We start from the raw sequence: 13,237 nt of genomic DNA, 5'->3' as shown, positions 1-13,237 counted from the left end.
TGTAGTCTTGTGATCTTCTAAGAGGCTGTGAAGACTCTAAAAGCACAGACCAGGACCTTTCTTTAGTTCCCTAACAAGTCAAATGTCTTTGCTGTTAACAATATAATAATAATAATAATACTAATTACATATAGACTGAGTTAATGCCTCTATTTTGTACAATCGCAGTCACACCCCCAACATTTTTTTGTCCTTGAATCATCCAGTTTGTCATACAATCAATCATTCATAGGCTAATCTGGTTGGAGAGTAAATCACACCTCCACAACTCCACAATCCAAATGTTCATAGCAGCAACTCCATAGTAAGCTTACAAAAACATAGTTTTTGTCCCAATCATTTTTTACTGTATCTGTCTCACAGCCCACTACCAGCAGCATTTATTCTGTATTACTGTCAAGCGAAAGCGTTGTGCAAATATAAATTAGCCTTTAGACTCAACAAAAAGCGTGAGCAATGCCAGAGGCATTTTGTTTAGTTTGACCAGCATTCCAGTGGCTGTCCCTGCTGAACTGAAAATAGCCTTCATCTTCCCTCCCAGATATGAGGAGGGTCACTAAAGTGTTTCCAGAAACACCAGAGAGCAACACAACATGGTGTTTCTTTTCATGTCATAACACATGTCATCATGTGAGTACCAGACTAGGATTGTAAACTTTAATAATCTGTGAGAAATGTGAAAGGCGTTCCCTGTTCAGCTATCGTACCCTATGACTGTACCCTATGACATTCTCTCCTAATAGTTCTGGGTTATCTGTCCCATTTATTGGGAATAATCCACTCTAGTATTTACTGAACTTACTTTTTTACAGGCTGCTTGAAATGCAGTATTCTCATTATAAGAAGTTCATCTCATTCTACTTTTACTTTTAATTCTACTTTTACTTTTGATTCAAGTTTCTCTGGACAAGACAAATACATTTGTGTAACATGTAAACGTATAAAATAGCTGAAGATATCTATTGTGTGGAACAGAATCCAGTAGTTTATGTTTACAATCTGAATTCAAGCTTTTGAATAGTCTAGTCTGCTTGTGGTGGACCATTTCGGAGGGCAGTGGCACAGGGCATTGACGTGCGTACAATCATATTTTTGCCAGTTTGTGGTCAAATCTGGGCAGGGAGGGGAGAGAGAGTTAACGATGATGTCACGTGTTGTTGAGCTTAGCGGTGATGGTGCTGGGCTCTGCTTCACCCCACTGAAAAAACATGTACGCTACTCCGTCTCCCATCTTGCACTTTGTAAGTCACTCTGGATAAGAGTGACTGCTAAATACTTAACCCTTTAAGACTTTGTGTCATTTTAAGATTTCTTTGGCTATTCAAAAATAGCAGATATACAAGCTCATAGCGTGCCACGCTATGAGCTTGTAGATCTTTGCTATTTCTTTTTTATTGTGAACATTTTTGCAAATCAGCTAATAAAATCTATAGTTCTAGGGACCCCCAGAAGCAAAGATTTGAGTTACAAATGTCTGCTTAAAAAACGAAAACAATCGAATATTTGCTCAATATTTCATGATTTTTCAAAAATAGCAGATCTACAAGCTCATAGCGCGGCACAAAGAAATCTAAAATTACAGTCACACACACACAACACTGCATATACGGACATAGACACACACACACACACACACACACACACACACACACACACACACACACACACACACCACACACACCACACACACCACACACACCACACACACCACACACACACACACACACACACACACACACACACACACACACACAACCTGTCAACGTTTACCATTAATAATTCACCCAACTTGCAACTGGAGCTTGGTCTAGACAGGGTTTAAGACAAAAACAGAGAATGAGAGACACCTAAACCAAAAGTGACAGCACAGCTCCCAGAGATATTTTTATTCATCACAAGAGTAAAGCTGTTCTCTGTACCACACAGTGTTCATGCTAATAGCCTATGTATTTTCTGTCAACTCTCTTAATGTCTAATTCTCTTACTCTAATAGATCATAGGTCATAGGTGCAGATGATTGATTATTGATTTATTGGCATATTGATTGATGATAGATTCTTGTAGTAATTCTAGATGTTTAAAAAAACAACACCGTCATCTCGCTAGCCACCCAGGGTCTGATGAACATCTTCATAATCAAAAAAATTTAAGATTAACTTATAGCATTGTTTTTTCCTCTATCTTTTCCCTGTCTTTGTTTCTTTCTTTCTTACGTTTCATAAACTAAATTCTAACAGAGCATGTGTTTCACTAGAGGTTGCCTCTACTCCTGTATTTTATAGCAGGATGTTTCTTCTTCCTGTACAACAACATTTTGACCAGTATCTAGTGACCTACTAGACACTAGACACTGTTATGTCAGTGACCTAACTAGACACTAGCAGCATAGAAAATCCCAGGCCAACAGATTGACCTGTTTGGTAGTGGTAGCTGCAGCCTGTCAGTAGTTTTCTGCAGCCTGTTAGTAGTAGTCTAAGGGCACGGTCACGCCGCACTTTTATTTTACCTATGCGGCGGAATCTGCCAATGCTTTGTCAATGCAAATGCGTGGATTCATGGTCTTGCGCAGCTTTCACTTGAATCCATGCATTTGCATTGACAAAGCATTGGCAGATTCCGCCCCAGGTAAAATAAAAGTGCGTTGTGACAGTGCCCTAATACAGTCAGTAAAAAAAGAAGACATCTTCTTCTTCTAATCAACATTTCCAGAATTCTTTTCCTCTAGCCTCTCCCTCTCCACTGTCCACATGTCTGTGTCCACATGTCTGTTTCCACATTGTCTCTCTCTCTATCTCAAGCATTATTAGACAAATTGCTCTCATCATACTCATCATTCTCTGCTCTCACCAGAGTTACTTTCCTCCCTGACCTTTCCTCCTACACTCGAGTCCTCACTACTTTCATGCTGCACCACTCCCCTGTCTTAGTTGTCACAGCTGGGAGCTGGATCCATGTGAAACAGAATCTCTCCTCTCTGAACAGCCATTGTGCCTGGAATGGATAGAAAGGACAGGGAGGGAGCCCAGCTATCTCGCCCTCCAGCCCAAACAAAGTTATGTCAATGTTATGGGTCTCGGTGATGGGGAGTCGAAGCCGCTGGCTGGTCCAGTGCGAGATGAAGATTCATGTGGTTTATCTTCAGTATCAACACCATTATTTGACAATTATGAGTTAATGGCATTGGCAATATTTTATCTGTATGGTCTATTTATTTGCATGATGAGAGTTTGGTGGAAATACGTGTACCCTAATCTTCACCACCTGGGATGTTCTAACAGTGATTGATTACCTCATCAGTTCCTTCTTGGAAACCTCCTTTTCGGAACCACCTCAACGTGGTTGTGCAGAATCCTTCAAAATGAGGCTCTGGCAAAGTAATCTACAATCAGTCTAGGTGAGGGATGGTTCCTAAGGGGGGTTTCTGTTTGACTGCTGTGTACCAACAGACTGTAGCTAAGCAGCACATCTATAAACAACTGGATCTTCTGGAAAGACCATCTTGTCTGCTCTGTTCCCAAAGCGCCTGACCTGAAGTCTCTCTCTTCCTGTCACAATGGCATTTGCTATAAAACAAAGTCCTCTGTGTTAATTTAACTCTGACAATTTTACTATGTACCAAGCTCCGATTTTCATTTATCATAGTGATGGGCTATAATATCCACATCCAGACCTGGTATCCTTGAATGATGGTCCCCAGAGCAATTCATCACTACTACTGCACATGCACCAATTATAATGTAATGCTCTGTCTGAGCAAACGTGACAATGACAAGAGCAAAAAGTAGATTATTGGACATGGTTAGGCAATATTCCCAGGGCAATACTGCTATTGCTAACACAATGCAGTGTATTTTTGTTACATAAAATACGATCAGTCTCTTTACTCTATTTGTTGCACTTTGGAAAGTGTGAGATACAGTGGTACACTGTTGAAATGATCACCATGTCAAGATGAATGTGTTTTTCACACTTCGTCATATGTGTGAATAAATGTGTCTTGGTTGTTCACATTAGGTCTATCACCTAAGGCATATAACTACATATAACTCATTGTCATGGTTTATACAGATTTTCTTCTATCATTCACAGCTGATTGTACTTAATGTACTATACTATACTATACTTTATAGTACTACTAATATTACTACTTACTATGACTTTAATTACTAATACCCCCATAAATACCACAGCTATTTTTATTACTACTAATGCAAAGACAGGTTATCAACTTAATGCCAGTTTATAAAATTGGGTTGCATTAAAATAAGGTAAAGAGATTTTGTTGCTTTTGTTGTTGTTTTCACAGCACTTCTCCAGTATTTCTCCAGTCACATGTTTAAAAACCCCTAGAGGCCGGTCTGCCTCTAGGGGACCCAGCCGGACCAAAGCGGTTTGAACTGACCACATTGCCAAATATTTAACATTCACTGAATGATTAAACATAACAACAGCAAAGTGACCAAAGTGACTAAAGTGACGTAATATCAGGAGGGTTCATGCTGTGGGGAGCATGAACGTCCACAGCAAAATGCCATGGCAATCCAGCCAGTAGTTGTCAAGATATCTTGTTTTGAACCAAAGTGTTTTGATGGATGGATGGACATTGGGTTTACCAATGTCTAAGGCATCCTGCAGGCCAGTCTCTCTCCTCTACATCCCTGCTTTTGTCTGCCATTGAATGGACCCTTTCTGTTTCTCCCCTCAGAACGGAGGATCTGGGTTTGTCTTTTATGTGTGTGTTTGTGTGTGCGTGTGTGCGGGTGTGTGCGGGTGGGGGGGGACACAGACACTTCCAGCCCCCTCTGTGTGTGTCAACTCTTCCGTCTGTTCCAGTCATTCTAATCTACACGATCAACTGGGGCAGAGCCGTTCTGTTTGATGAAGCCTAATTTATCCTTCGTCCTGCTCACCGAAAATACATTTCGGCAAGTGACACGTCACGTGATGAAGTATAAATTTTGCCATAACACATACAGCACTAAGTAATGGCAGTGATGTAAGAAAGAAAAAAAGAGACAGAAAGAAAGAAAGGAAAAACTGATAGGAGTGACAGAGATATGGGTAATAGAAAAAAAGGGTAGATGCATTAAAAGAAGTGACCCCTGTCCTGCAGGATGTTAGGTCAGAACTGAACTCAACTGGACACGTCATGTGCTTTCTTTTAGCTTGTTTTCATGCTCATCATTTAAAAATGCCTCCCTCCTCTTTCCCCAGTCTTGAATAGCCACTCTGTACAGACTGGCTGGCAGGCACACTGGATGCCCTGTGGTGCGAAACTATGGCTTTTTAGGTCTGAGGCATGACTGACCGGAGATGATGTGATCTCATCAGCGCAGGACATTGTGACCCTATTTTGGTGTGTCTGAGTATTTTCCCCTGTGACCAGCTGCACTAATCAGAGGTCACCGGGGTCACTTGCGGCTTAGGGAAGCCTTATTGATCGAGATGATTTCGATGGTAAGCGAATTGGATAGGGCAACAAAATCAATCTGAGCACATGCATCTTTAACTTTCAGGTCTCAGTGGTCCCGGGCCTCTAGGTAAAAACAATCAATACCACAATCGATCTGTGTTCAATCGTATAGAAAATTCACTTCATAAACATTAGAGAAAGAACAAGCAGACATCTGATTGAGACTGTATATATATATTATATATATAACCTGACCACCGACATCTTTAACATGTTGTAATGCCTTATTATCAAAACAAAGAACTGTTTACGAACAAACGCACTCATCAAATTAGTCAACCCCAATTTCTACTGACATCCCCCTTTGTCAGCGCAGCTCCCATAGTTCCTTATGAGTCTATGCACAATGGCATCTCTGATTGTGTAAGAGAATGAGGAGAGGAAAGACACACACACACACACACACACACACACACACACACACACACACACACACACACACACACACACACACACACACACACACACACACACACACACACACACACACACACACACACACACACACACACACACACACACACACACATTCATCCAAAGGCACACAATCTGCTCCAAGCACAGTCATAGACAGTCCAATAGGAAGTGCCCTCTATACCTTTTCTATAACTTTTTCACCCCATGGAGGCTTGAATTCATGGATATTGTTTTGTTTTTGTCGCATTCCCTAAGCCAATGATTTGATGACCAGCGGACCCGTAGGCAGCGGTTCCGGAAGGAGACACAAAGGTGACTCTGTGTCTCCTACCGGAACCGCTGCTGGTCATGCGGTACAGTGACAGTAGACTACCATTCTGACATCACTATCGTGCCTATAGTGCCATGGCAACAAATAAACAATGGCATTCTCCCAGGGTCCAGATGGTAAAAATAGGAGTATTCCCCTAGCTGTGTCTGAGTGAACTCTGTTCAGCTCCTTTGTTACATAATCTCATCTCCTCCCCATTGCTCACATCACAATTGCTGCAGTGCAAACTCAAAGTGGCACCTGCTTCAAATCACTTAATCTCTTAAAAAAGCCACGGTAGACATGACAATGGAAAAACTTTCTAAGGACTCAAAAGGATAGAGAAGTGTATCTGAGCACCTGGGATGAGTAGGGGTGACATGTGTGAGAGGATGCAAATAGTTACTGTCCCTGCACTGGTCTCTTGTTTGTCCACCTCCTCTGTGTGCAAGTTACAGTAGGTATTAAAGACACCACTTAACAGGGCTGGATTGAATCCAGGATTAATTTGATTAAACACGACAGACAGGTCATGCATACAACACGCAATGATCTTCCCTCTCAAGACTTCCTGGTTGCTCACACCAAGGCATTTCTAAATAAAAGTTCCCATTTCGTCCCGAACCGCTGGCATAGCGGACCGGTCGCCTAGGCTCAATGTAGCCTGACGGCGCGTCCCGGGTTCGACTCCCGATCCCGACGGCCTTTGCTGCGTGTCACTCCCAATATCTCTCCCCATTTCCTGTCAGACTACTGTCCTATCAATAAAGGCATAAAAAGACCAAAAATGAATATATATTAAAAAAAAAATCCTGTTTCAATTAAATAGGCTACAACTAATGTTACACTCACATCTTTGAGAATTTGTTCTTTTGGGTGGTGTTGTGTTACGCCCGCCAAATATGCCCTGAGGGACATTACTGTCAGCCAGACAGAACCATGTCCCTCTATCTTGTCCCAGAGACAGCCAGTACCCAGTACCTTGGAGGCAGGCTGTCAAAGTAAGAGAGAGCAGAGCTACTGTGACAGCTCGGTGTCCAGCCGTCAACGCAGGCGAGTGCCCGGGCAAGACTCATGGGCGTGGGCGATGGCCCGGCGCTGACCGAGCAATGTAGAAGAAAAGGCAACCTGTTGCCCTTTTTTTTAGGTCTCAACATGTTTCTGAACATTCACAATGATGGTAGTTTTTAAGTGCAGCTGTAGTGGTAACTAAAGTATGGCTATTATTGATACTGTCAATATTAATATTATGTTGAACTATAAATATTATATTGAACTATAATGTTGAACCTTTCTTGCAAATTGTTGTTATTGTGAGATGGATAAAGAGGAGTTATTAGACGCATGCATATGCATAACCTGTGAGAAAATGGATAGCCCTGATATTTTTAGTCTTCCCTGGTATTGTAGCTATTTTTGAGGTGTTCTAGTTTATTTTATTCTTTTTTCTCACCTATCTTCCCTTCATGGTGTTATAAACACTCCAACTCCATTATCCATTACTCTGTTCTGTTTATAGACCCTTATGAAACAGGCCAGATCATCTGTACAATAATCCCAATTCAGGCAGGGCTTAAAAGCCTCATCCAATTAGTTCAGGCCCTGCCTTTGGCTTCGAATAATGCTTCACGCTACAGACTTTTGTCTGAGGGAACATTCAATATATAGATTTTAGGTAGAGGGGAAAACAAAAGGGGGATGCACTTTAGTAGTTGTGTGTTAAAAGGCAAAAAAAAAGATCTTTTGCCAGTTAATCCTCAGTGTGTTTCATGAAGGCCATGATTCTTGCCAACAGCAAAATGAAGTGTCCATGGTTCATTTGATGTGATTTTTATGTTCATTTCAGAAAGTTTAAAGGCTGTTACTGAGTGCACGTTGATTTATATGTGTAGCTAAAAGGCAATCTTAGACTTTCTGAATGAAAGATATCTCTCGGGATTTATAGTGTGTATGTCTGCAGTTTATAGAAAAGACAACAAGGTGTGTTTGATGTTCTTGGAGAACTCCATAAAAGGCAATGGAAAGGTGCCGTGGCAACTGATGAAACTAGGATCACCTCTAGTCAACCCAGACACTTTTGTCTGTTTGTTTTAGCTACTTCTGTCGGTTTGATGGATGCTAGATGGCGCACGTGCTGAAACAGTCAAACATTGTCTCCTCTCTATGGTGACCACAGCCTGATGTTTACAATGTGGTACTTAACCGAGAGCAGCCCGAATGTGTAGCTATTGAGACAGGAGCCTGGTTGGTGAGAATACGAGCAGCCTTTTCCCTTCTTCCTTCTCCTCGTCCTTCTTTTTTACACCCACACACTGCTCTAGCATGTGCACTTCGCTTTATTGCAATGATGCTGACTTCACAGAAAAGGGGATTGCATGTTAAGGTAAACAAGATTAACCCAGAGAATTGATGACTCACAAGCGGACTGCATGGGTATTTGGACATAACAGCCCCAGTAATAGTGAGGCCATTTATAGCCTACTGTGCAGCTGCAGCAGCGAAAGCAAGGTAATGTGTGACAATTAATGTCATGTTACTGTACCGTATGCTAATTGCACCGATGTAAGCAAGAAAAAAAGTTAGAGGCCATGGTTGTTGAAGATAGCAGACAGTGGCGGAAATAAAGTTCAATACAGAAAAAAGAAAAAAAAACAATTGGCTAAGAAATACAATCATTCCTGATTTATATCACTCATAGCTCAATGGCGCCCCCTTTTGTTTACAAAAGCAACTGGACCTGCATCTAGCTCAACTCCAGTGTTTTGTGTTCCCCAGCAGAGGCAGAGCTCAGTCAGAGGGTTCCAGAGGTGGACTCTGCGCAGCAGATTAAACTGAAGGAGAGACAGCGCTTCTTTGAAGAGGTCTTCCAGCACGATGTGGATCATCTGTATCACTCCTCATCTCACCTCACTATTAGAGACTACAGGAGACGTGAGTTAAACATCTTTATTTTGTATTATTGCATTTGTACGTATAGTGTTTCCCCATGTTTGTACTGTAGGTTTGCTGCTGTGTATTGTTGCTGCATGAATTGTTCATTTACCTGAAGCTTTTGAGGAGTGTATCTATTTAGACAAAAAAAAGCCAAGTAGATACACCCCCCAAACATGCATTGCACACACTATTTCTCGCATGCATGCACTCTTTCTCTCTTTATTGACCTTTATTTATTCAGGGTAGACCGTTGAGAGCAAGCTCTCTTTTGCGAGGACGCTCTGAGTACAACACAAATATATACAATAGAAAGCAATAAACAGTGAAGTAAGATATAGTTAAACATAGAAGAACATTAAGGAAAATTTAATAATACAGAGATTACACTCTCTGTCAATGCATGCATGCGCGCACACACACACACGCACGCACGCACGCACGCACGCACGCACGCACGCACGCACACACACACACACACACACACACACACACACACACACACACACACACACACACACACACACACACACACACACACACACACACACACACACACACACACACACACACACACACACACACACGACTATCGTTTCACTTTGCCTTTCCTTTCATGCCCATGGCAGCTCCCATTGGCAGCATCTCGTCCATGGAGGTGAACGTGGACATGCTGGAACAGATGGAGCTGTTCGATATTCCCGATCACGAAACTCTGGATGTTTTCTTCAGTTCCGGGGCAGAAGAAGGGATGGCCTCCCCAGTGCCAGGTACAGAGGATTGAGGTGGGATGGAAGTTAATGGTATAGACAATGGAGGGCGTTGATGTATAGCAGTGGTTCTCAAACCTTTTAATTTCGAGTTCCCCCATAACTCTGAGAGTGTACAAACGGAACCAAATGAACCTGTACACTCTGAGTTACAGACCTATACTATAAGGGTCCATTTGGAACTCCAGTAAGGAACCCTGAGGGTCCCTGGACCCCACTGTGAGAACCATTGATGCTGTGTTGTGGTTTCAAGTCCTATAACTAACATATTGATTCTCTTACTACCAGACTTATTTCTGGCTGCGTGCACCCTCTGCCAGCATTTTTTCAATTTTCTTACCTTTTTTAAGTAGTTACAGAATATTTATCTCCAGTATGATCGATCCCCTGATGGTTGCTAATCACTGAGGGTTTCACTGTGTGGTTTCACAAATTTCAACGAGGTCATCACGATCTCGTTGACATTAATTGTCTGCCTTTCAAAATAACATGTCTGGGCCAAAAATACATAGTAAAAAAAAAGTACACAGGAGCCGAGATACAGCCTTTTTAAGTAATAAGTTAACCAAGAAGTGAACGGAGCAGCAAATCTTCAGATCATGATATCTTGGGTTCTGAACGTTTCTTTCCAAAAAAGTCATCAAACTAATAACAGGGTATAGTACAAGTTACGAAACTTTTAAATGGTAAAAAAGGTTACTGCAAAACCTACAGTATACTGTATAGAGAATGTACAGAATTTGATGGGAGAATAATTTAGCAACCGGGATATAGTATACAGTATACAATATCTAGATTCTACATTTGCACGAAGATATGTGCAAATTACAAAGTAGAGTATGTGCAGGTTTGACCCCAAAAACTGTGTGTGTGTGTGTGTGTGTGTGTGTGTGTGTGTGTGTGTGTGTGTGTGTGTGTGTGTGTGTGTGTGTGTGTGTGTGTGTGTGTGTGTGTGTGTGTGTGTGTGTGTGTGTGTGTGTGTGTGTGTGTGTGTGTGTGTGTGTGTGTGTGTGTGTGTGTGTGTGTGTGTGTGTGTGTGTGTGTGCGCGTGCATGTGCGGTGTTGTGAGCAAGCGTGATTTACAGGTTGAAGCAGGGATTACAACTTTGTATGCCCTGGGGCTACAACCAGGCTTAAGAAAACACTTAATAGTGTTTCAGCACCATAGACAGTGCCTTTAATTTACCCAGGGAAAGGCGTTATTTTACAAATAAATTCATAAAATTCATTCAGCTACAGTAAATGGTGGGGCATGCACACTCACGATGAGAATGCAGCTTATTTACTTCTACATGTCATATAGTCTATTTTAGTCTTCTTTTTGTTTCATTTTTTGTTACTTAATAGTTGTTGTTTTTTTCTTTGTTTTCTTTCTTTGGTTGTTCAACCCATGTGCCATTTAGGGTGGGGGAAGGGGTCAGGGGAAATGTTTGTTAGAATTGCCAAATGTTCGATTTGTATGCAAATATTTGTGTTGTAGAAATGCCTGGCTGATCCTCCAGCAAGGCTCATATAAAATAAAATAAAATAATTATGAGAATGCAGTGTAACTGGGGAGTATTTTCTGACTGCTGTAATCTTACCCTACAGTGCAAGGAAACAACAACAACAACGAGGAAGTCATCGGCAATGGACTCCTCCGACATGTCCTGGAGGGCTGGGACGCCAAGTACCGCATGTCCTCCACTTCCTCAAACTCTTCCTCCAACAGTGAGAACACCAACGAGGAGGGAGGAGACACGCCGGTCATCCAATCGGATGAAGACGACGAGGAAGCACACGCCGGTGCAGGCCTGCACAATGCTGCTTCGTCCACAGAGCGAGAGAAGGGGAAGCCCTCTCCATCGTCATCGTAGAGCAGTGGTTCTCAAACTTTTTCATGTCAAGGACCCCCAAAATGATATGTATTTGGCCCGCGGACCCCCCCCATCTCAAAATACTTTGTTCGAGGGACCCCCAGAAGTAAAGTTTTGAGTTTAACAAAAATATACATATTCAAAGATTTGCACAAACTTTTCACGATTTTTCAAACATAGCAGATCTACAAGCTCGTAGCGTGGCACTCGGTGCCGCGCTATGAGCTTCTAGATCTGCTATTTTTGAATAGTCAAAGTATAAAATATGGTTAAAGAGGTTGAGATGATTGTGACGCTGTATTAACACATTTTGCAAGGATTCCCCAAGGACCCCTGGGGGTCCCCGGACCCCACTTTGAGAACCAATGTCGTAGAGCACCCTGGCCTGCACTCCCCAACATCTTCAGCATCAGTGGGAATAGACAGGGGAGAGGACATTGGAATGGGTGTTATTGTATGTGGACTGTCAAATGCAAAAACGTGTTCCATAGACTGGCTCGTATCACTTACCGTCTCAACTTCTCCTTTTGATTTACGTTCCAGGAGGGACGCTGTGTGTGTGTGTGTGTGTGTGTGTGTGTGTATTTTGGAGGTGGTGACATGTTTGAACTGTATATAAAGAGAAATTTACACAAGGCATTCATATTTCCTCTTTGTGTTTTTGGCATGTTTTAAAGAGTATCATATTTTTCCTGTTTACTGCTTTATAGGAGTTGAAATGCAAGATAATTATTGAAGTTGTGACATTTACTGAGCTTTGTACAGTGTAAACATGGCCCAGGAGGATAATAAAAAAAACATCTGGAAAATGTATCAGTGAATTAATCACAATAAATTGTAAATGAAAATATACCATAATTGCATTATTATAACATAATTACACCAACAAATGAGGTTTCACTTTTCTCTTTTGTGTTTTATTTCAACATGCTGTGCTGACGGTGATTATTTGGTCTAATATTGTTAAAATCTAAGAAAATATCTACTTTACATTGGCAAAACCTATTGTTTGACTATGACTTCCTCCAAGCCTATGACCGTACTTTTACATTTGTAAATTTGTACTTGTGCGGGGGAAGAGGTTAAGTGATATTTTATGGTTAAAGCAAAACTTTTGTTTTGTTAAAATGTTAAAGCTCTATAGTGTGATAGTAATCATTGCTATAGAATGTTTGTTCAGTAACGAGTGTCTCTCCACATTTTTTATAAACATTAAATACATTTTCAGGTGGGTTGGCAAATTCTGCCAATCAGGAGAAAGTACCCATTTCATCAGCTTCAATTTGATAGTGTTTCAATTTATGTCTGCTCTCTTCTTTGTGTCATCACTTCCAGTTTCACCTGTTTATCATGTATCCTGTTCTCTCTACTGATTGGAATAACAACATTGGTATCCTGGCCTGAAAATGTTCTGTTTACTGAACAAACACTTTATAGCATGGATTTTCAACTGGTGGTCTGTGGACCACTGGTGTTCTGT

The 13,237-nt window shown here is 41.5% G+C and overlaps 1 protein-coding gene across 2 annotated transcripts in view; it reads left to right on the top strand.

The window, feature by feature from the left end:
- Positions 1 to 12,765, top strand: part of LOC311049509 (dysbindin-like) — a 15,854-nt gene extending 3,089 nt beyond the window's left edge. The window contains exons 2-4 of one of the 2 annotated variants that reach the window (XM_084063117.1): positions 8,979 to 9,131; positions 9,761 to 9,901; positions 11,492 to 12,765. In XM_084063117.1, the coding sequence (XP_083919243.1) occupies positions 8,979 to 9,131; positions 9,761 to 9,901; positions 11,492 to 11,757 (560 nt within the window). In that variant the 3' untranslated portion in view covers positions 11,758 to 12,765. Of the gene's footprint in view, positions 1 to 8,975; positions 9,132 to 9,760; positions 9,902 to 11,491 lie in introns of both variants that reach the window. The other variant, XM_084063116.1, reaches the window with a different exon arrangement.
- Positions 12,766 to 13,237: the final 472 nt, after the last annotated feature.

Source organism: Gymnoscopelus microlampas (genome assembly GCF_963454915.1).
Source record: "Gymnoscopelus microlampas genome assembly, chromosome: 7".
Lineage (NCBI taxonomy): Eukaryota > Metazoa > Chordata > Actinopteri > Myctophiformes > Myctophidae > Gymnoscopelus > Gymnoscopelus microlampas.
Note: the sequence above shows the minus strand (reverse complement) of the source record. Positions and strands in the feature narration are given on the sequence as shown.